At 43.8% G+C, this 25,130-nt stretch overlaps 1 protein-coding gene across 2 annotated transcripts in view; it reads left to right on the top strand.

Moving 5' to 3' along the window:
- PDE4A (phosphodiesterase 4A) overlaps window positions 1-25,130 on the top strand; it is a 253,795-nt gene that overhangs the window by 124,341 nt on the left and 104,324 nt on the right. The window contains exon 1 of one of the 2 annotated variants that reach the window (XM_044278797.1): window positions 24,248-25,065. The exons of the other annotated variant lie outside the window; for it this stretch is intronic. Coding sequence (XP_044134732.1) covers window positions 24,800-25,065 — 266 coding nt within the window. The 5' untranslated portion in view covers window positions 24,248-24,799. Of the gene's footprint in view, window positions 1-24,247; window positions 25,066-25,130 lie in introns of those variants that run through there. 2 annotated transcript variants of the gene reach the window in all.

Below are 25,130 nucleotides of genomic sequence, written 5' to 3' on the forward strand. Positions count from 1 at the left end.
TTATACAGGAAAATCATGACGATTAACAAGGTTGCCCAAACTTTCGCATCCCACTGTATATAGTGTGTGTATATAGTATGTGTATAGTGTGTGTGTATATATATATATATATATATATATATATATATATGTGTGTGTATATATTTACAATTAGATCCATATATATTTGGACAGACAACATTTTTCTCACTTTCGGTCTGTACATTACCACAATGGGTTTTGAACAGAACAATTCAGATGCCGTTGAAGTTCAGACTTCCAGTTTATATTCAGTCGGTTGAACAAAATGATTGCATAAAAATGTGAGGAACTAAAGCATTTTTTAAACTCAATCCCTTCATTTCAGGAGCTCAAAAGTAATTGGATAACTTAAATAATTGTAACTAAAATGTTCATTTCTAATACTTGGTTAAAAACCCTTTGTTGGCAATGACTGCCCGAAGTCTTGACCTCATGGACATCACCAGACGCTGTTTCCTCCTTGTTAATGCTCGGCCAGGACTTCACTGCCGCGGTTTTCAGTTGCGGTTTGTTTGTGGCCTTTCTGTCTGAAGTTCAGTCTTTAACAAGTAAAATGCTCTATTGGGATCAGATCCGGGGACTCGGCCATTCAAGAACATTCCGCTTCTTTGCTTTAATAAACTCCTGGGTTGCTTTGGCTTTGTTTTGAGTCATTGCCCATCTGTATTATGAAACGCCGACCAATCAGTTTGGCTGCATTTCACTGGATTTGAGTGCACAGTCTGTCTCTGACAACTCCAGAATTTATCTGGCTGCTTCTGTCCTGTGTCACATCATCAATAAACACTAGGACCCCGGGCCACCGGCAGCCATGCATGCCCAAGCCATCACTCTGCCTCCACCATGTTCTACAGATGATGTGGTATGCTTTGGATCACGAGCTGTACCATGCCTTCGCCATACTTTCCTCTTTCTGGTAGAGGTTGATCTTGGTTTCATCTGTCCAAAGAATGTTCTTCCAGAAGTGTGCTGGCTTTTTAAGATTTTTTTTTTTTTTAACAAAGTCCAATCTAGCCTTCTTATTCTTGAGGCTGAGGAGTGGCTTGCACCGTGCAGTGAACCCTCTGTATTTACTTTCACGCAGTCTTCTCTTTATGGTAGATTTGGATATTGATACGCCTATATCCTGGAGAGTGTTGTCCACTTGGTCGGCTGTTGTGAAGGGGTCTCTCTTCACCATGGTAATTACTCTGCAATCATCCACCACTGTTGTCTTCCGTGGGCGTCCAGGTCTTTCTGCACTGTTGAGGTCACCAGTGCTTTCTTTCTCAGGATGTACCAAACTGTAGATTTTGCCACTCCTAATAGCGTAGCAATTTCCCGGATGTTTTTTTCTGTTTTCGCAGATGAAGGATGGATTGTTTCACCTGCATGTAGAGCTCCTTTCACCGCATGTTTACTTCTCAGCAAAATCTTCAAAATGCAAGCACCACACCTCAAATTAACTCCAGGCCTTTTATGTGCTTAATTGAGAATGAAATAATGAAGGATCTTCCCACACCTGACAATGAAACAGCCTTGAATCTATTGTCCAATTACTTTTGGTCCCTTTAAAAACAGGGTGCCACATGTAAAGGAGCTGAAACTCCTAAACCATTCATCCAATTTTAATGTGGATACCCTCAAATGAAAGATAAAAGTCTGGACTTCATAATCACTTCTTGGAGTTTGTCAGAATTAGTGGGTTTTTGTTTGTCCACCCGCCTCTTGAGGATTGACCACAAGTTCTCAATGGGATTAAGATCTGGGGAGTTTCCAGGCCATGGACCCAAAATGTCACCGTTTTGGTCCCCGAGCCACTTAGTTATCACTTTTGCCTTATGGCACGGTGCTCCATCGTGCTGGAAAATGCATTGTTCTTCACCAAACTGTTGTTGGATTGTTGGAAGAAGTTGCTGTTGGAGGGGGTTTTGGTACCATTCTTTATTCATGGCTGTGTTTTTGGGCAAAATTGTGAGTGAGCCCACTCCCTTGGATGAGAAGCAACCCCACACATGACTGGTCTCAGGATGCTTTACTGTTGGCATGACACAAGACTGATGGTAGCGCTCACCTTTTCTTCTCCGGACAAGCCTTTTTCCTGATGCCCCAAACAATCGGAAAGAGGCTTCATCGGAGAATATGACTTTGCCCCAGTCCTCAGCAGTCCATTCACCATATTTTCTGCAGAAGATCAATCTGTCCCTGATGTTTTTTTTGGAGAGAGGTGTCTTCTTTGATGCCCTTCTGGACACCAGGCCATCTTCCAAAAGTCTTCGCCTCACTGTGCGTGCAAATGCGCTCACACCTGCCTGCTGCCATTCCTGAGCAAGCTCTGCACTGGTAGCACTCCGATCCCGCAGCTGAATCCTCTTTAGGAGACGAACCTGGCGCTTGCTGGACTTTCTGGGACACCCTGAAGCCTTCCTAACAAGAATTGAACCTCTTTCCTTGAAGTTCTTGATGATCCTATAAATTGTTAATTGAGTTCCAATCTTGGTAGCCACAATATCCTTGCCTGTGAAGCCATTTTTATGCAACGCAATGATGGCTGCACGCGTTTCTTTGCAGGTCCCCATGGTTAACAATGGAAGAAAAATGATTTCAAGCATCACCCTCTACAGGTCAAGTCTGCCATTTTAACCCAATCAGCCTGACATAATGATCTCCAGCCTTGTGCTCGTCAACATTCTCACCTGAGTTAACAAGACGATTACTGAAATGATCTCAGCAGGTCCTTTAATGACAGCAATGAAATGCAGTGGAAAGGTTTCTTTGGGCTTAAGTTAATTTTCATGGCAAAGAAGGACTATGCAATTCATCTGATCACTCTTCATAACATTCTGGAGTATATGCAAATTGCTATTATAAAAACTTAAGCAGCAACTTTTCCAATTTTCAATATTTATGTAATTCTCAAAACTTTTGGCCACGACTGTATATATAGTATGTGTATGGTGTATATGCTATGTGTATAGTAATATAGTGTGTGTGTATATATGTATAGTATACAGTATATACTGTATGTACACACCCTATAGCACTCTAGATGAGTAGAAGCCAATTCCCGGCCTGATAATCATATCCGTATCGCTCTCTCTCGGGTGGCATTTGAGGTAATCTTATTAGGAGACTCTCTCTGTCACACAGAAGCCCCATTTCCAGCGCCCCCTTCTCCCACATATAATCTCCTTGCGCCCATCTATCAGATTATACCATCGCTGGAGTAACATGACGCCTGTCAGCCTGACATCTGCTACTTTTTCTGTTCCCTATTTTTGGATGTCATGGCACATGTAGGTGTCTGACACGGGTGACATGGGACAGTTGTCAGGGTGCTTGGTTGTCACTGTCGATACTGAGACACTAAAGTTTTAAAGGGAATGTCAGCAGGGACTTCCCTGAAGAACCAGTGGTGGGGCTAGCTCAGCTAAATGTAATGATCTGTAACTTCATTCTGGAGAAAAAGTACTTTTAATCCATTTGCAAATGAGCAGTTAAGTGCACCAAGGGCGGGCCCATGACAATCAGTGCACCCTCTCTCCTCCTGTTTACTCTGCCAACCCCTCCCTCCACTTCTTGATTGAGATGACTGTGCAGAAACCTGGGCCAGTCATCAATATCAGTCCCCCCCCACCGATCGGCTGTGGTGCGGTCCAGTGACGTCACGTTCATCGGTCACATGACCTATTTGCAGCTCAGTCCCAATGCTGTGAGTCAGATCCCCACTAATCGGAGAGTAGGCCATCGATACTGGACTACTGGAAAACCCCTTTAACCCCTGTGCCCTTGTAGTCACATAGTGTACACAGCTGCGTCCATTGAAGACTGCATTGCGCAGTAATAACTTGCGCACCTATGGTTCGCATCATCCACGGCGGAGGACACCCACTCGAATAGAGAGCCTTACATCTAACGCAGTGAATCACAGATGACGATGCAAACTACCTCTCATGCTGCACTCGCAGCACATAAAGAAGAACTCCGAGTCAGTGCTCTCCTATAGAAAGGACCTCTCTGGGATAATCTGTGCGCTCAGAGCCATCTAGTGGCTAAAGAGTAGAACTACAATGCTGCTCACATACACCAAGCAGCAGCCAAGGCTCTGTGACCTGAAGAGTAAAGTGCGACAGAAACCATTAATAACAATTAGTAAATATATAATACATTTATCGCTTTTATAGTCAGGTTAGATTCCGTGTGAATGGGTACATATACTGTAAGCTCCGGTCTATACATAGATCTGTGCTGTACATGAGATGTCCACACATATCTGCCCCCTATCTCTTCTGCATTCTCATATCCTCTCCTTTGCTCAGTATCACTGCTTGAGACCTCATTCACACGACTGTATCAGTTTTAAAGTCTGCAAATCACGGATCCTCAAAATACGGATGCGGTTCGTGAGCTGTCCGCATTTTATTTGCGGACCCGTTGACTTGAGTGGGCCCATGGTCCACATTCTGCAGTAAGAAGGGACTGTTTTTTGCCTACTTTTTGCTTGACATTGTGCTGCGACTTCCTGCTGGGGGAAAGGAAAAACGACTTCATCCAGTGTATGGACACAGAGCACAGGACAAACTGTGGAAAGCCAGAAGTATTACTAGAAAAACCTTTGTGTTGTCTGATCCTGAAGTCTTGTCTCGCACTCTTTCTTCCTCCTACAAGAGAGTAGGAGAGGGACAGATGTAAGAAAGTGACAGAAGACTGCAGGATCAGACTACACAAAGTTTATTGGTAGTCTGTAACCATGGATACACATTGGTCTACGCAGGAACCGCCCTCACAAAACATTTAAAGGTTTTAGAATCAAGACTGCATCGTGACTATAGCTTTTTATTTTTAACAGTAGTTTTAGATCCATTCTATAACCTGGGTGTCGGGAACTTACGGTCCAACGGCGCCTTCCTTCCTGCTCCGCAGTTCTCGCTCTGGTCCATTCTTGGGGAGATAAGGAGCTGTGTGTGCGCCAGAGTCGTGGCTGTTACAAGAAGGTTGCCATGCCAACCAACCAAGCCCTGACTGATTGGCTTATCCGAGAGATAAGTTGCCGAGCCGAATCAGAAGGCGAGGCATAGGATTTAAAGGGGTTATCCAACCCCTATAATGACCCCCTCCCCCCCCATGCCCAGGCACTCAAATAGGTTATACATACCCCGCTCCCAGGCATCTGTGTCACTCCCGTTCTCCGCATGGCGCCACTGTATCTCCCCGCTACAAGGATCAATACATCTGGGGAGGGAAGGGGGGTCAGCCAATAGCAGGCTGAAATGGGCACGAGCCTTCCTAGCATCACAGGTGACATTAGGGAGGCTAGTCTCTGTCGCGGCCTGTCCATTGTCTGCATTTGAGGGGTCATTATAGGGGTTGGATAACCCCTTTAAATCAGGCACCGACTCTGACTGAGTAATTCCCTGTGATTTCATGTGTCCAGGTTACTCTGGTTACTCTCACCTCCTGCATTAGAACTCCTGGGGAACTGACTTTGGCTTGTCTCTGGATCAACCCTTCGGCTTCTTGCACACGAACGTTATGTGCCCGTGACCGTATTGTTGCCTGCATATGGCGGGTCCGCAATACATGGGCATCGGTCCGTGTGCACTCCACATCATGGATGCGGACCTATTCACTTGAATGAGTCCGCAATCACGGAGATGCGGAACGGAAGCTTCCGTGGTGTTTCTGTCTGTGCCTCTGCACCTCAAAAAAATAGTTTAAGTTGAATGAGTCTCGATCCGTCCCGCCGCCACACGGACGTTCCCCGTGCATCGGGAACCACAAATTGCGGTCCCCAATGCACGGAACAGATGCACAACGTTCGTGTGCAAGAGGCCTTCTATCGATTCTCCTGCTGAACTGACTTTGGCTTGTTTATGGATTAACCCCCCGTCTACTGATTTGGCTGCTCAGCCTCTCCTGCTTTTGACCCTGCTGGCTGTCTCTGGTCATTCTGGAAGGTCTGCTAGTAGTGAGCTCAGACATAACCTGCATCCCTGGCACTGCTGTGGGCTTTGGTGAAGAACCTAGGGGGTAGGCTTGGTCCTACTAACCAGAGTGGTTGAGGAAGATTGGCAGCAGTTTTTGAGTCCAGATATCGGTCATTGTGCTTCTGTCTAACTGCTTTGATCGGATAAAGCTTGAACATTGCATCATGTCTGACCGGCAATACAGAGAGCCGCCAAATAAAAAATATTTCATAAATCAAATACAGAAGTGACAGAATAGCGAGGCGTATTTTACCGAGTCCACAGAGAGCTGACATTTCTGTTTTGCGATGACTCAGTTATTGATGAAATGATGAAATGTATTCTGTGACAGAGATCATCAATCATAATGTCTGTATCGATATCTAACCAAAATCACATTGCTACTCAAGTACCCAACATGATATTAATGATATACCATTATACGGTGTGATTATCAGTGTATAGATACTACCATTATACTGTGTGATTATTATCAGTGTATAGATACTACCATTATACGGTGTGATTATTATCAGTGTACAGATACTATCATTATACGGTGTAATTATCAGTGTGTAGATACTACCATTATACGGTGTGATTATTATCAGCGTATAGATACTACCATTATACGGTGTGATTATTATCAGTGTATAGATACTACCATTATACTATGTGATTATTACCAGTGTATAGATACTACCATTATACGGTGTGATTATTATCAGTGTATAGATACTACCATTATACGGTGTGATTATTATCAGTGTATAGATACTACCATTATACTATGTGATTATTACCAGTGTATAGATACTACCATTATACGGTGTGATTATTATCAGTGTATAGATACTACCATTATACGGTGTGATTATTATCAGTGTATAGATACTACCATTATACGGTGTGATTATTATCAGTGTGTAGATACTACCATTATACGGTGTGATTATTATCAGTGTATAGATGCTACCATTATACGTTGTGATTATTATCAGTGTATAGATACTACCATTATACGTGTGATTATTATCAGTGTATAGATACTACCATTATACGTGTGATTATTATCAGTGTATAGATACTACCATTATACAGTGTGAATATTATCAGTGTATAGATACTGCCATTATACGGTGTGATTATTATCAGTGTATAGATACTACCATTATACGGTGTGAATATTATCAGTGTATAGATACTGCCATTATACGGTGTGATTATTATCAGTGTATAGATACTACCATTATACGGTGTGATTATTATCAGTGTATAGATACTACCATTATACAGTGTGATTATTATCAGTGTATAGATACTACCATTATACGGTGTGATTATTATCAGTGTATAGATACTACCATTATACGGTGTGATTATTATCAGTGTATAGATACTACCATTATACGGTGTGATTATTATCAGTGTATAGATACTACCATTATACGGTGTGATTATTATCAGTGTATAGATACTACCATTATACAGTGTGATTATTATCAGTGTATAGATACTACCGTTATACGGTGTGATCATCAGTGTATAGATACTACCATTATACGGGGTGATTATTATCAGTATAGATACTGCCATTATATGGTGTGATTATTATCAGTGTATAGATACTACCATTATACGGTGTGATTATCAGTGTATAGATACTACCATTATACAGTGTGATTAATATCAGTGTATAGATACTACCGTTATACGGTGTGATTATCAGTGTATAGATACTACCATTATACGTGTGATTATTATCAGTGTATAGATACTACCATTATACGGGGTGATTATTATCAGTGTATAGATACTACCATTGTACAGTGTGATTATTATCAGTATAGATACTGCCATTATATGGTGTGATTATTATCAGTATAGATACTACCATTATATGGTGTGATTATTATCAGTGTATAGATACTACCATTATACAGTGTGATTATTATCAGTATAGATACTACCATTATACGGTGTGATTATTATCAGTGTATAGATACTACCATTATACGGTGTGATTATTATCAGTATAGATACTACCATTATACGGTGTGATTATTATCAGTGTATAGATACTACCATTATACAGTGTGATTATTATCAGTATAGATACTGCCATTATATGGTGTGATTATTATCAGTATAGATACTACCATTATACGGTGTGATTATTGTCAGTATAGATACTACCATTATACGGTGTGATTATTATCAGTGTATAGATACTACCATTATACATAATAATAGTATCTATACACTGATGATAATCACACCGCACTGTCTAGACATTTATGGCTCTGTTGTCCTCTGTAGACATATATGTCCATCACTGGTTTCTTTCTCCTCCTGCCTCTTTTGTTCTTTACATGGTGTGAAGCATTACCTTCAGGATTTTTCGCTCGGCTGGGTCATGGTGACAGAAGCCAGGCTCACCGGTGATGGAGGTGCTGTATTCGCCGGCTCATGGGAACATCACTCTGTGAACAGTTTTCTAAACAAGTAATAGAAGTGGCTGTAGAGAGTAATGACGCTCCTCTGCCAAAGCTTTCTGCACACTTGTAATTGTTCCTTGATAAGGGTTCTCATATTTAGAACGATAGGAACAATTGAAGCAACAGGGGATGAAATGGGTGAGTATGCATTTTTATTTTTTTTTGAATATTTTGTCATAATTGCTGGTTTGGGAGACATTTTCTATACATTTAGGGCAAATCCTTTAACCATAAAGGTACATACTGTAACAGGAGGCTTTTCTGGCTGAAAGTCAGTGTCCATATCTGGACAGTACTGTGACTGAACCTTTTGACGGTTTTTGTGATGCGCTCATCTTGTTGTCTTAATTTTGGTCTTCTTTGGGCCATCATGATGTTTGTGAAGTTACTGGTTCATGGAAGTATTACCTTCAAATACTTGTGGCCAGGCTGCCACAGATGGATGGGGTTGTGGCTACCATAATGCTGAAGGTCCCTTTAACCCCCTCTAACGGTCAAATTAAAATGGGGAAAACCCTCCCGAAAGGGTTACTTTTTTATTGTAGATTTTAATTGATGAGTGAAGGAGGATCGATAAAATGCACAGAAGTCCATGTCCCTGGTAGGGCACATATAGATGGTCTCTGTGGGACAAGCTGATTAATTCTTTTGTGGCCAATAAATGTGGATCACAGTTTAGGGCTGGTGCCCGTCCCCTGGGGTGCACCATGGGCCAGGAACAGTATATAGAAGTCTGCTGCACCCTCCTCATGTCCATTTAACTCTTTGTGCTCTCCAGCGGATTCCGCCCTGTCGTATGTTCCGGAATTTGCTGTTGTACAAGCGTTTACCAGGCGCAGCTCGACAAGGTGACCTCCCCCTCCTGCTGCCTTCATTACACGGAGAAAATATAATTATTAGGCAACAAAAAAATATGTCCCCTCACCTGCCAAGCAATCAGAGCTTGTGGAGGCGGCCCTGCTCACCCCTTGAGAATTAATCCCATCGCTAATCAATTCTAATTAACGGACAAGACGCTGCCAGGTAATCATCCCCCCCAGCAATGGAGCTGTCGTAATGACTGTATATTGTGGTGATATAATGAGCAAGATGAACGTCCTTCCATCCCAGGCTGCTGGATCCTAGTCCATCACACAATGGCCAGGCTGCTAATTGGGACCCGAGTCTCGTAAATAATGTTGTTGCCTGATATTACTGGAGTCCAGGACACTAAACCGCTCCTTTTTATCATGTATTGTCCATTATTATTACAGTATGGAACCAACCAGCTGTAAAAGGCTTCACTGCAGCCACCACTAGAGGGAGCTCACTACCTTTGTTAGTTCTCAGCTATCCTTCAAATAAATGCAGTTTTACAAAATTGACTCCAGGACTCCATTTTTATAATCGTGGGGGTCCCATCAGTTGGATCCCCACCGATCACATACTTACAGTGGGATGCGAAAGTTTGGGCAACCTTGTTAATCGTCATGATTTTCCTGTATAAATCGTTGGTTGTTACGATAAAAAATGTCAGTTAAATATATCATACAGGAGACACACACAGTGATATCTGAGAAGTGAAATGAAGTTTATTGGATTTACAGAAAGTGTGCTATAATTGTTTAAACAAAATGAGGCTGGTGCATAAACGTGGGCACCACAAACAAGAAATGAAATCAATATTTAGTAGATCCTCCTTTTGCAGAAATTACAGCCTCTAAATGCTTCCTGTAGGTTCCAATGAGAGTCTGGATTCTGGTTGAAGGTATTTTGGACCATTCCTCTTTAGTTCATTCAGGTTTGATGGCTTCCGAGCATGGACAGCTCTCTTTAAAGGGATTCTGTCAGGAGAAATGAGTCCTATAAGCTAAACATATGGCGATGTCCCTTGTAAAACACTGAATCCTAAAGTGAGTTTATCAAATGCCCCTGTGGCTCTATAGTCATAAAAAAGAGGTTTTATATCACCTGTCAATCACTTCGAAATGTGTCCAAGGGGACGTCTCATGGTGAAAGGTGCCCGGCTGCAGCCATGTCGTTTAGGTGCCCAAGCGCCGCCTTCTGTAGTGAAATCGCCGCCCTCCCTTTCATTCGATCCGCCTACCTCAGTTCATCGCCGCCTCTCGTACGTCCGCTCGCTTCAGCCAGATCCAGCGCCGGCGCACTAGGTATAACCGGATGCGCCCCTGCGGACTACTGGCAGCGGCCTCGTTTAGCGAAGTGCGCATGCGCCGGCGCGGGATCTGGCTGAAGCGAGCGGATGTACGAGAGGCGGCGATGAACTGAGGTAGGCGGATCGAATGAAAGGGAGGGCTCAGAAGGCAGCGCTGGGCACCTAAACGAGATGACTGCAGCCGGGCACCTTTCACCATGAGACATCCCCTTGGACACATTTCGAAGTGATTGACAGGTGATATAAGCCTCCTTTTTTATGAATATAAACCTCTTTTTTATGAATATAGAGCCACAGGGGCATTTGATAAACTCACTTTAGGATTCGGTGTTTTACAAGAGACATCGCCATATGTTTAGCTTATAGGACTCATTTTTCATGACAGAATCCTTTTAAGTCACACCACAGGTTTTCTATTATATTCAGGTCTGGGGACTGAGATGGCCATTCCAGAACGTTGTACTTGTTCCTCTGCATAAATGCCTTAGTGGATTTTGAGCAGTGTTTAGGGTCGTTGTCTTGTTAAAAGATCCAGCCCCGGTGCAGCTTCAGCTTTGTCACTGATTCCTGGACATTGGTCTCCAGAATCTGCTGATACTGAGTGGAAGCCATGCGTCCCTCAACTTTGACAAGATTCCCAGTCCCTGCACTGGCCACACAGCCCACAGCATGATGGAACCACCACCATATCTTACTGTAGGTAGCAGGTGTTTTTCTTGGAATGCTGTGTTCTTTTTCCTCCATGCATAACGCCCCTTGTTATGGCCAAATAACTCAATTTTAGTTTCATCAGTCCACAGCACCTTATTCCAAAATGAAGCTGGCTCATCCATATGTGCTTTAGCCCACCTCAAGCGATGAAAAGGCTTCCTCCTCATCACTCTCGCATCCAGCATCTCCTTGTGTAAAGTGCGCCGAATGGTTGAACGATGCACAGTGACGCCATCTGCAGCAAGATGATGTTGTAGGTCTTTGGTGCTGGTCTGTGGGTTGACTCTGACTATTCTCACCATTCGTCGCTTCTGTCTATCCGAGATTTTTCTTGGTCTGCCACTTCGAGCCTTAACTTGAACTGAGCCTGTGGTCTTCCATTTCCTCAATATGTTCCTAACTGTGGAAACAGACAGCTGAAATCTCTGAGACAGCTTTCTGTATCCTTCCCCTAAACCATGATGGTGAACAATGTTTGTCTTCAGGTCATTTGGGAGTTGTTTTGAGACCCCCATGTTGCTACTCTTCAGAGAAAATTAAAAGAGGAGGTAAACTTACAATTGACCCCCTTTAATACTCTTTCTCATAATTGGATTCACCTGTGTATGTAGGTCAGGGGTCACTGAGCTTACCAAGCCAATTTGAGTTCCAATAATTAGTTCTAAAGGTTTTGGAATCAATAAAATGACAACAGTGTCCAAATGTGTGCACCTGAGAACAATTATAGCACACTTTCTGTAAATCCAATAAACTTCATTTCACTTCTCAAATATCACTGTGTGTGTCTCCTGTATGATAGATTTAACTGACATTTTTTATCGTAACAACCAACGATTTATACAGGAAAATCATGACGATTATCAAGGTTGCCCAAACTTTCGCATCCCACTGTATCACTGTATCATAGGTTTTTACGATGGGACAAATTCTTTAAGTTCAGTACTTGTATAGAGTAAATACAGACTTACAAACTTTAAAGCGTACCTGAGTTAAAAAAAAAAACTGTGTACATTCATAACTGTGAAGGAGCTGCTCTTTTGTGGGCTTACCGTAATGTTTCCTTCAGCCATATTATTCCCTGATTCAGCTGCACAGCTAGATGCATTTCTCTCACAAGCACAGAATCTGAATCTGCCAGCATTGTACTGCTATGATGCCTTTTCCCTTACTTCCCGCTATATTTGTTTTATGCTCTGGAGCTCACAGAACAGATAAGAGGGAGAGATCACACTTACAGAAAGGCAGGAGGCTCCAGTGAATTCAGAAGCTGTGTAGAAGCCGTTCTTTTATCAGGTTTAGGATCTCAGCTAGCTCTGACACATCCCCAGTCCCTATGAGCTCTACTGAGTCTCTGTCACTAAGGCTACTTTCACACTCGCGTTTGGTGCGGATCCGTCATGGATCTGCACAAACGCATCCGTTCAGATAATACAACCTGTGGATGTTCAAAAAAATAAAATAAAAAATAAAGGCTATCACTAAGCCGAAACGTTGCATCTGGAATTAAAACTCACCTTTTTGGACGTGCTGTCTCCATTTTTTTTATTTTTGGGACATCCACAGATAATACAACCGTCTGCATCTGTTCAGAACGATCCATTTTTATCATCTTTAACATAGCCAAGACGGATCAGTCATGAACACCATTGAAAGTCAATGGGGGACGAATCCGTTTTCTATTGTGCCATATTGTGTCAGTGAAAACTGATCCGTCCCCATTGACTTACATTGTGTGCCAGGACGGATCCGTTTGGCTCCGTTTCGTCAGACGGACACCAAAACGGATGGAAACTGAACGGAGGCAAACTGATGCATTCTGAGCGGATCCTTTTCCATTCAGAATGCATTAAGGGCATAACTGATCCGTTGTGGACCGCTTGTGAGAGCCCTGAACGGATCTCACAAACGGAAACCATAACGCCAGCGTGAAAGTAGCATAAGGCCACTTGCACACGACCGTATGTATTTTGCGGTCTGCAAAAAACGGAGCCACAAAAAATACAGACGACATCCTTCTGCGTTTCGTATTTTACGAAACAGAACAGCTGGCACCTAATAGAACAGTACTATCCTTGTCCGTAATGCGGACAATAATAGGACCTGTTCTATTTTTTTGCGGAACGGAAATACGGACATACGGAAACAGAATTTACACAGAGTAACTTTCCGTTTTTTTTTTTTTGTGTTTTTTTGCAGACCCAGTCAGTGGACTGCAAATTTGGTGGAAGTGAGACCCCTAGTGGCCATGACTTTACAGCTTTTTTCTGGTGGATGCAGGCAGGTTTTTTTTAAATAAAGGGATTTAGAAATGTACTATTTCCACCATTCTCTATGCAAAGAAATGGAATTGTGTGAAAGTACAGTGACTCTTTTAAGCCTTACCCATTTTTTTTGCCTGAGACATCCTCAATTTGCAAGGATTGGCTCTGAAATTTATGGACAGTCCCTGTAAATTTGAGACTGTTGGCAACTATGTGAATGTAGATACTTCTAGTGCCACTTTGGTACAGCCGGCACTACGGTTAGCTCACAAGTCATATTGGTAAATACAAGCTATAGAATTCCTTATTGCGTTAGCTCCCCCTAGTGGTGGCTAAATGAAGGGAGAATGACATTATTTACCCTGCAGAAAACGGAGTCCCCTTTATATTATGAAAGTAGCACAAAATGTTGGACAAATGATGGGCGTTACTTTATTAAAGGTGTGGAAAATCTCTCAGGTGGTTAGAAACCCCATACTGACTTTTGCTACACCTTGTGGCCCTATGACTTTTTTGTATTTGGCCCTAGCACCAGCAGATTATTTATACCTGTAGTCAGGGACTTTACATATCAACATTGGGAGACTGAGGTCTTTTCATTTACAATAGGCAATCGGAGTTCAGAATTCATTAACTAAGTTGCATTGGAGGAATAATAGCTTGACTCTGATTGGTTAATATTGGCGTTCCAGCATTCTAATTGGGGTTATTTATTAGAGAATTTTCAGGGCAGATTCCTAAAGTTTAAAATAAGACTTTGCCTTGAATCCATAGTTTTGCTGTTTTCTATCACAGATGTCTGACTGCGAAGGCATTTTGATTTTCTCTGCCTTGGCCACTAGATGTCACTGGAGTACATGTTTAAAACACATAGAAAAAGTTTTTTGCCGTTACCAATAGCGCAGAATTTAAGAATTTAGCAGACATGCGCCAAATTCACTGAACTGAGAGAAATTAAAGTGTCGGGCATGCTTAAAAACTAAAAGTCAGACAAATGTGTCTGTATGCCCATGATGGACAATCATGAAATGTGAAATATAAGAGTTTTCCTCCCCATTTCCAGTTTATATCCTCCTCTATAGGGGGAAGTTTTGTTGCTGTTAAAGGCTACTACTCTTTTGCAAGCAGTTTGATATTGCTCCAAATATAAAAAATAAAAAAAGAGCTGAATAGGGGGTCATTTATTAAAGGGGTTGTCCGGGTTCAAAGCTGAACTCGGACATACCCTTATTTTCACCCAGGCAGCCCCCCTGAGGCTAGCATCAGAGCATCTCATGCTCCGATGTGCTCCCTAGCCTTGCGCTAAATCGCTCAGGGCAAGCGATCTTTTATCTTCCACCTGGCAGTGTGTTCGGTGACGTCACCGGCTCTGATGGGCGGGCTTTAGTGCTGCCCTAGCCGTTTTACTCGCTAGGGCAGCGCTAAATCCCGCCCATCAGTCCCGGTGACGTCACTGGGCTTCCTGGCAGCTCAATGGAGAGCCCCGGTATGTCACCGAATCTCAAAAAAATGCCTTTGCCCTGCGCGATTTAGCTCAGGGAAAAGGAGAGCACCGGAGCATGAACTGCTCCAAAGCTCAAGTCGGGGGCTGCCGGGGTGAAAATGGAGGCATGTCCGGGTTTAGCTCTGAACCTGGACAACCCCTTTAAACAGAAATACACGTCTCATTTACCAATTTCTACACCTGTTTTAGACGTAGAAAATGGTCTAAATGTAAGACAGCAAGGAAGCGACGGAGGATCCACCGAAGTTATGTATAGGCCTGCGCCTCTTGATAACTGCAGCGGATCCACCGCTAGGTATAGGGGTTTATTAAGAACGGCATCTAAAACTAGCATTAGTCTCCGTTGGCAATCTCCAACCGTTTTGTGCACACAGCTCCTATGCAGACCTATGTGTTTTGTCTGTAAGCAAACCCCATGTAGTCTGATCCTGCAGTAGGTGCGGTTGTCACTGGTGATGAGCGGGAAAAAAAAATTGATTTGGCTGCTTCGCCGAATTGGGAATCGGGGCACAAGATCTCATGTCCCTCTTCAAGCAGGCTTGTCGAGAGGCCAAAATGAACGAATGGCGCTGAAAAGAGCTCCTCAGAATATCCGAGTGTGGGATCACTTGTTTGGCAAGACTCTCCATGGTAGGAGGATCGGGTGAGGATTGTGTTGACCAGACTCTTGGCTACTGAGACTGGACTTAACCGACTGGAAGCATTATCTGCTGCAATCCAACCGACCACCTGCTCGCACTGGTCTGACTTCAAGAGCGTTGTCCTGCGCCACCCTGCAAACTGGAACATGAAGCTAGGTATCATGGATGATTGTTTTTCTTGTGCTCTGGCAGAAGCCACAGTTTCAACGCACCCTTGGCTACGGCCTCTGCGCGCTACGGACTCTGTGTGCACCATCAGCATCACGGCCACTTCCCTGTCGCCTTCTTCATATTAAATGTTATATATGCTTGAAAGTATGTCACACGTACAGTAGCGTAGGATTTGTAAGTGTATGCGCAAAAAAATAAAAAAAGGTATTTGGGATGTGGAAACGTCACACAGGAGATATACCGCATGTAATGTCGCTGATGTCACCAGCAGCTGATAAAAAAATTACAGGGAGGAGACTCGAGCATATGCGGTATTCGGCCGAGCATGCTCGATCAACACTACCTGTAAGCTCAGCGGGTTTGCATGTCTGCATTTCATTACATTCACCCCTCTAGTGGCGGCTCCCCAACCTCCCGATTATTTGGGTCGTCCTAATCCTGTCATTTAGGCCTCGGCAGTTTACAAAATGGAAAAAGCACAGCGTTTTAATGGCTGAAATGTGCCCTAGACTGAAGCGTTCTTTCTCCTGGGAACCTTCTTATTTGTCTCTTCACACCAGCTCCAGAATGTTTCCCATCCCTCTTACCGCTGGGAAGCTTATGCCATCTATACACCGCCGCCTTGTGATGTCACTGATGGAATTTACGGATGAACAGTGGGAAATGCATAACTGTGAAATGACTGATGTGTGTTTATTATAAAAGGGACTGCTTTTTAATCCCGAAGCGGCGGCACTTTTGCCCATAGGTGGTGATTGGTACTGCAGGCTATATGAATTAAAGTGAGGGAGGCTAAGCTGCAATACCAGATATAGCCTATAAAACAAGAGTGGCGCTCTTCCTTTAAAAAAAAAAGTCATCAGGAGGCACTCTGCATGCTTCCAGGCCACACTAATTGGAGGAGACTAGCAGGTCCGTCTTTAGGTTGTCCCCTTTTATTACACAACACCCCTAATCTCTGATTAGGTGGGCTGTACAGTACCCATTTTAAACAGTTATGGGGTCTCTATTCACATCCAGAGCTGCACCGAGATATCAGATGGGTTCTTGTTACTTCTCAGGCCACTCTCTGCTGGTTGTACCCTCTCTCTTGCACTCTTTCTGATTGTTGGCTGATACAAAGGCGCCATCTTGTAGTTTACCTTCTAGTGGTCCCCGCTGGTGCCAAAACGCAGTCCAGAAAGGAGGAATGGAGGGCGGCCAGTGTTTTATTTAATCTCGTCTCCGCAGATCAATTTCATTACGTGATTTTCCATCCTCGCTGATTTCTCAACATCTTCTGCTGCCAAAGGCCTGCATTTACTTATAATGAAACCCTGCAGCCCGGTTATTAGGTCCGGGATAGACGAGCTCCTATGTCACATGTCATAGTGTAGTGTCCCACTAGGTAGGAGTGGGCACTACACAAGGGTCAATTGGGTCATGTGTTACTTCTGCTCACAAGGAACAGTGATGTTATATTCCTATATGCATTTAATGTGTTTTTACATTTGTTGGTTCCCCTGTTGTATGCTCAGCAGGCCTATTGGGGTGTAGTTAGACATCCTAGACACTAGAGGGAGATGGGGAGCCCCTAGTATAAATGTCCAGGCCCAGACAGGGAGGGGTCAGTCTGTGTAGTTAGGAGTCTGTGGAGACAGAAGTGAGAAGGCACCAGCCAGAGACATGCTGAGGGCCTCCTCCTGACATGCAGCTAGATAGTCCAGGCAGGGCCGTCTTTAATATTGATTGGACCCTGGGCAAAAATGTACTTGGGCCCCCTGGATCCCGCCTTCCCACACCCTAGCATGCAATCATGTCCTCCACCACAACACACACACAAAAAATCCACAGTGAATGACTGTCGAAGGCGCAGGCCCGCAAGCACCATCAGTAAAGTGAATGACTGTAAATACTTCCAGTTCTGAAGACTCCAGCGGCTCAGGATCAGTGCTCTGGGCTGGAAGTGGGCACCGCTCTGCAGGAAGGAGACCAGGGCTCGGCTCACCCTAGTGTTACAGTGCACCCCAGCACCCCACAGTATGCAGTATAGCACCCTATAGTATACAGCACCACACAGTATGCAGTATAGCACGCCACAGTATACAGCACCCCACAGTATACAGCACCCCACAGTATACAGCACCTCACTGTATACAGCACCCCAAACTATACACGATACAGCCCCCCACACTATACAGTATAGCACTCCACACTATACCGCACCCACAGTATACAGTACAGCAGTATAGCACTCCACACTATACAGGCCCCCCCACTATACAGCCCTCCCCACAGTATACAGGCCCCCCCCACAGTATACAGCCCCCCCCCCCACAGTATACGGCCCCCCCCCACAGTATACAGCCCCCCCACAGTATACAGGCCCCCCCCACAGTATACAGCCCCCCCCCACAGTATACAGCCCACCCCACAGTATACAGGCCCCCACACAGTATACAGCACCCCACTATACAGTAGTTTACAGTATATTAACATAACAGCCCCTGTCACCTTTTTCTGGTGTAATCTTCACACAAAAAAGGTCCACAGTTAACTTCTGCAACACTCCTGCTAGGACCTGTGATGACCTCATAGCCATGTGACCAGTAATTGCTAGGTTACTGGTCACATGGTGATGATGTCATTAAGGTATGTCATTAAGGTCCTAGATCACAACGTTAAAGTACACAGACAGCTTGACACCCGGGGCAGTAGCTAGCAGGGCTCAAGAGGCAGCTGCCTTGGGCCCCCCAGGAGCAACTGGGCCCGGGGAAGCTGCCCCTTTTGCCCCTTGGTAAAGACGGCCCTGAGTCCAGGCTTCTAGTTGCACCAGGAGGCTAGTGAAGGAGTACAGCCTGCCTGGAGACCAGTAATCCAACAAGCACAGAAGAAGTGACCCCAGTAGTAGGAATGGACCTCCTGGGAGCAACCTGCAGCTTCCCTCACAACAGGAACAGAACAACCATCTCAGAGAAGTAAGCTGATGGGCAGAGGTACTATAAGATAGAAGCAAGGGTCAATACGGGAGGAAGATTTATTACCAAGGATTAAAGCCAGCATTTAGGCATCCGGGCCTTGGGATCCAGCCAGCCAGGATAGCTGAGGGCATAGTGCAGCCTGGTCTGTGAAGCATTAACTGTTTGCCCTCTAAGTATCTTGCAAGATTGTTACCTGCCATTTATTGAAAGTAAGCCTGCTTGTGAACTGTATGATTCAAGGGACTGCATAAACATCTGTCTGTACAAAGTTGGACTGTTACCAAGTAAAGCAACGTTTGGTTTACCATCTGTGTACCTCAATTACTACTGCTATAAATCGGTGTGCCACCGTTACAGGCACTAGCGTCACAATCCTTAAAGGGACTTTGCCTCAGGCACTCAAAATACCTGCAACATCCAGGGCACCTCACACACCATCAGGCCTGGTCCCTACATCCAGAGTGTGCCCCAGAGGAACTTGTGTCTACCTCTCCTTCACTGCCGCATGCCTGCCCAGGGTTCTCCTCCAAACAGTGAGTAACCCTCGATTGCCCATAACCGTGACCTCACTATCGCAATACCCTGCAGGTCTGGCGTGCTGCAATAGGGCGAGACTGACAGGAGGGAGGAGCTATGTGACATGGAGTCTGCCCCTCCCACCACAGGGCGAGACTGACAGGAGGGAGGAGCTATGTGACATGGAGTTTGCCCCTCCCACCACAGAGCAAGATGGACAGGAGGGAGGAGCTATGTAACATGGAGTCTGCCCCTCCCACCACAGGGCGAGACAGACAGGAGGGAGGAGCTATGTGACATGGAGTCTGCCCCTCCCACCACAGGGTGACACGGACAGGAGGGAGAAACTATGTGACATGGAGTCTGCTCCTCCCACCTCAGGGTGACATGGAGCCTGCTCCTCCCACCTCAGGGTGCCATGGAGCCTGCTCCTCCCACCACAGGGTGACACAAGCTATGTGACGGTGCCCGAGCAGCTACAGGACAGACATGAACGGCTCATTCCTTGCTGTGTATATATAGATCCCGCTGTATGATGCCGCACTGTCGTGTGGTCTTCAGGACAGTACTAGGCGGCATTGCCCCACGTCGCCCTTATCTGATGGCTTGTTGACACGCAGTGAAGAGGAAGTCTGACGGCTGCATCTCTTCCGTCCTCCACTTTCCGGACAATTTCTACAGAAATGTCTGCACCCCTTATTTTCCTGTTTGGTTTTGTCACAAACCTGTGGTCGCCCCTTACTGTACGGAGCCCTCAGTAATGGCGACAGCCGGCGGTACGTTAGTACACCCTGCCTCGGCTGCCGGACAAATGGAGGAGATTAAAAAGTAAACTCGTCCACCGCAATGTAACCTGACCCGCCATGCGGATTTTAAACTGATGGGTGGCGGATTTCAAGGTTCGCAATGCAGAGAGTGAAATCCTTAGCCTAAGGGCTCGTTCACACTGTCCGTGGGGCAGGCACCTGGGGATCGCAGACCCATTCACTTGAATGAGTCCGCGATCCTTCCGTTCCGCAAAAAGATAGAGCAAGTTCTATCTTTTTTGCAGTGCGGAAGCACGGAACCCCAGAAAGCACTCTGTAGTGCTTCCGTAGTGTTCCGTGCTTCCGTTGCGCACCATTCCCCATGTTTGGATTTGTGGACCCATTGAAATGAATAGGTCCACATCCGTGATGCGGAATGGCCACGAAACGGTGCCTGTGTATTGCGGATCCGCAAATGCGGTCTGCAATACTGCAACGGGCAGCACACAAACTTTTTTTTTGCGGTCCGTATACGGAACCATTCATTTTAATGGTTCCGCAAAGAAAACTGAATGTACTGCGTATACATTCTGTTTCCGTTTTTCCATTCTGTTGAAAGATAGTACATGTCCGCAAATCGCGCTCCGTGGCTCCATTCAAGTCAATGGGCCCGCCAAAAAAAATGAACACATACGGAAAGTACTCTTTCATATCCGTTCCATTATTGCAGAAACATCTATTGAAAATGTTATGCCCAGCCCAATTTTTTCTATGTAATTACTGTATACTGTATATGCCATACGGAAAAACGGAACCGGAAACACTACTGAAAATAAAAAGGCCCGCAAAACACTGAAAAAGCCATACAGCCGTGTGAACAAGCCCTAAACCACATGCTGCAGATCCGTGGCAAAATCAGTTTTTCCTGAGGATTTTATGGGATTTACCCCCAAGATTACCTTCTTGCTTGTACCGGAAAACTTCCTCCCCAGAACTCGGGTATGTTCACACACGGCAGCCATTTTCTGCTCCTGTAAATATCTGCCCTTCCTGTGGACAGGCAGCTCCTTCATGTCTTCAAGAACCGTCCGATAAATGGCACATTCACAGAAATGTCTGCTCGTGTCCAATACTCTACTGTTCATAAATACTACTCTCCTCCTCGTGTCTAATACTCTGTTCATAATTATTACTCTCCTCCTCGTGTCTAATACTCTACTATTCATAAATACTACTCTCCTCCTTGTGTCAAATTCTCTACTGTTCATAATTATTACTCTATTCCTCGCATCTACTACTCTACTATTGGTAAATACTACTCTCCTTCTCGTGTTTAATACTCTACTGTTCATAAATACTACTCTCCTCCTCGTGTCTAATACTCTGTTCATAATTATTACTCTCCTCCTCGTGTCTAATACTCTACTATTCATAAATACTACTCTCCTCCTTGTGTCAAATTCTCTACTGTTCATAATTATTACTCTATTCCTCGCATCTACTACTCTACTATTGGTAAATACTACTCTCCTTCTCGTGTTTAATACTCTACTGTTCATAAATACTACTCTCCTCCTCGTGTCTCATACTATACTGTTCACAATTATTACTCTCCTTGTGTCTAATGCTTTACTATTAATAAATTCTATTCTCCTCCTCATGTCTAATACTCTACTATTCATAAATACTACTCTCATCCTTGTGTCTAATAATCTACTGTTCATAATTATTACTCAATTCCTCAAGTCTAATACTCTACAATTGGTAAATACTACTCTCCTCTATGTGTCTAATACTCTACTGTTCATAAATATTACTCTCCTCCTTGTGTCTAATTGTCTACTATTCATAAATACTACTCTCCTCCTCGCGTCTAATACTCTACTGTTCATAATTATAACTCTCTTCCTTGCGTCTAATTCTTTACTATTCATAAATACTATTCGCCTCGTGTCTAATACTCTACTGTTCATAATTATTACTCTCTTCCTCGCTTCTAATACTCTACTATTCATAAATACTACTCTCCTCCTCTCGTCTACTAATCATAATTACTACTCTCCTCCTCGTGTATAATACTCTACTGTTCATAATAATTACTTTATTCCTCGCATCTAATACTCTACAATTGATAAATACTGCTCTCCTCCTCTTGTCTAATACTCTACTATTCATAAATACTACTCACCTCCTCGTGTCTAATACTCTACTGTTCATAAATATTACTCTCTTCCTCGTGTTTAATACTCTACTGTTTATAAATACTACTCTCCTCCTCGTGTCTAATACTCTACTGTTCATAATTATTACTTTATTCCTCGCATCTAATACTCTGCTGTTGGTAAATACTACTCTTCTCCTTGTGTCTAATACTTTACTATTCATAATTATTACTCTACTCCTCATGTCTAATACTCTACTATTCATAAACACTACTCCTTGTGTCTAATTCTCTACAGTTCATAATTATTACTCTACTCCTCGTGTCTAATACTCTACTATTCATAAATACTATTCTCCTCCTCATGTCTAATACTCTACTGTTCATAATTATTGCTCTCTTCCTCGTGTCTAATACTCTACTATTCATAAATTCTATCCTTCTTGTGTCTACTACTCATAGAAACATAGAATATGTCGGCAGATAAGAACCATTTGGCCAATCTAGTCTGCCCAATATACTGAGTACTATGGATAGCCCCTGGCCCTATCTTATATGAAGGATGGCCTTATGCCTATCCCATGCATGCTTAAACTCCTCCACTGTATTTGCAGCTGCCACTTCTGCAGGGAGGCTATTCCATGCATCCACTACTCTCTCAGTAAAGTAATACTTCCTGATATTACTTTTAAACCTTTGCCCCTCTAATTTAAAATTATGTCCTCTTGTAGCAGTTTTTCTTCTTTTAAATATTCTCTCCTCTTTTACCTTGTTGATTCCCTTTATGTATTTAGCAGTTTCTATCATATCCCCTCTGTCTCGTCTTTCTTCCAAGCTATACATGTTAAGGTCCTTTAATCTTTCCTGGTAAGTTTTATCCTGCAATCCATGTACCAGTTTAGTAGCTCTTCTCTGAACTCTCTCCACTATTCATAAATATTACTCTCCTCCTCGTGTCTAATACTCTACTATTAATAACTATTACTCTCCTCTTTGTCTAAAACTCTACTATTCATAATTATTACTCTCTTCCCCATGTCTACTATTCATAAATATTACTCTCCTCCCCATGTCTAATGCTGTCTTCTTGTCTAATTCTATAGTATTCATAAATACTACTTTTCTCATGTCTAATGCACTACTAGTTATAAGTTTTTCTCTCCTCCCCTTTAATACTGTCCTCATGTCTAATACTATTCATAAATACTATTCTCTTGTTCATGACTAATAATCTCCTATTCATAAGTATTACTCTCCTCCTCATGTCTAATACTCTACTATTCATAAGTATTAATCTCCTCCCCACATCTAATGCTGTCCTCATGTCTAATACTCTACTATTCAGAAGTATTCCTCTCCTTCCTATGTTCTACACTCTCCCCCTGCACAAGCGGCACATGATCCAGCAGACTGACCACACAACATGTGTGTAGGTAGTGTACAGCACCTTCACCACCAGTTCATATGGTTAGATTATTTAACAAACTACCCAGTTTATCGTTATAGATGCATTAGGTGGTTGAGGTGTCTTCTAGGCCATCCTGTACCCTATATCCCCAGGAACTTGCCTTCTTGAAATTACTACAGGGATCCCGATAATCAATCTTCTTGTAGCGTCTTGCTGCTGTCTGCCGCTGTGTGAGCAAGAAAAATTTGACTGTAGCTTCACATCGGGCCCCCAGAACTTGTGGGCCCTAGGCACCACAGTCAAACACTGCTCTCCTCTTTATGTCTAATACTCTTCTATTCATAAATACTATTCTCCTCCCCATGTTCTATACTCTCCTCCTCATGTCTCATACTCTCACCCTTTCCCTTCCTCATTCTGGCTTTCTCTGACTCCTTCCCCCTCCCTCTCTCCTTATCTGTATCTCCACTTCTTCTGCTTTCTCACAGACGGAAGAAGCTTTGGTCAGACAGACGGGAACTTATTAGGTGACAAGTTACTTTCTGCTGGGTCTTGCACCCTTTTCACACAACATCCAGCGCTCATTTAACAGAACTCAAAGCTTTGCTCCCAGGTCCTGGTGCTCCTTGTATCCAGCGAGGATCTGGAGCTCACCTGTTGAATCTTGCATGAACAGAGAGGGGAACATCCTTCCTGACCTAACCCACCCTGCAGATCACTGAAGAAGCAGAAGATTGGACTGGGGGGGGCGGTGGAGTGCAGGGGGAAAAGAAGGAAGAGTATTTTTATCTTGTGAGTGGTGTGAATAACACGTCTCTTGCTTCTGATCACGCACACTACATCACAATTTTCCTCAGCTATTTATTTCATGTGTGCCTTGAGGGAGCAGCAGTAGATTTCTTAGTCCCTCAACTTCAGGGATTTAAGCTGCAGAGGAACAGGAGATAACCACCATTCATCGGACCTGCTTCAAGGTCCCTGTGCCTTGTCACAGACAGTAACCGAACAGTTCAAGTCTTATCAGCAGATCGGTCAGATCTGGAGAAGCATCTCTCAAGGTTCTCACATCTATGTCTATAGAGGTGAAGCTGTAGTCCTGCTATGGGGGATTCTGAACCAAAGGCTGTCTCTGGCCAGAACAAGGGTATCTTACCCACCATCCCTGAGAGATCTCCTACAATGAACACTCAAGAAGATGACACTTTTCTTCCTGCAAGTGCTGAGCGCCCGGCCCTGCGCCTTAAATTCCACGAAAAATCTCCTCAGTCTCCTGTCTTTTTCCCGTGTTCTTCCCCAACCTACCTGAAGAGATTACGATTAAATAGGAGTATTCGGGAATTCCGCAAACACCGGAGCCTTCAGTTTTGGTGAGAACGATAATTTTTATTTGTCCAAATAGTCTTGAATAAATCCTTGTATATTGTCATATGGA

The sequence above is a fragment of the Bufo gargarizans genome, chromosome 2, assembly GCF_014858855.1.
Source record: "Bufo gargarizans isolate SCDJY-AF-19 chromosome 2, ASM1485885v1, whole genome shotgun sequence".
In the NCBI taxonomy this organism is placed as follows: domain Eukaryota; kingdom Metazoa; phylum Chordata; class Amphibia; order Anura; family Bufonidae; genus Bufo; species Bufo gargarizans.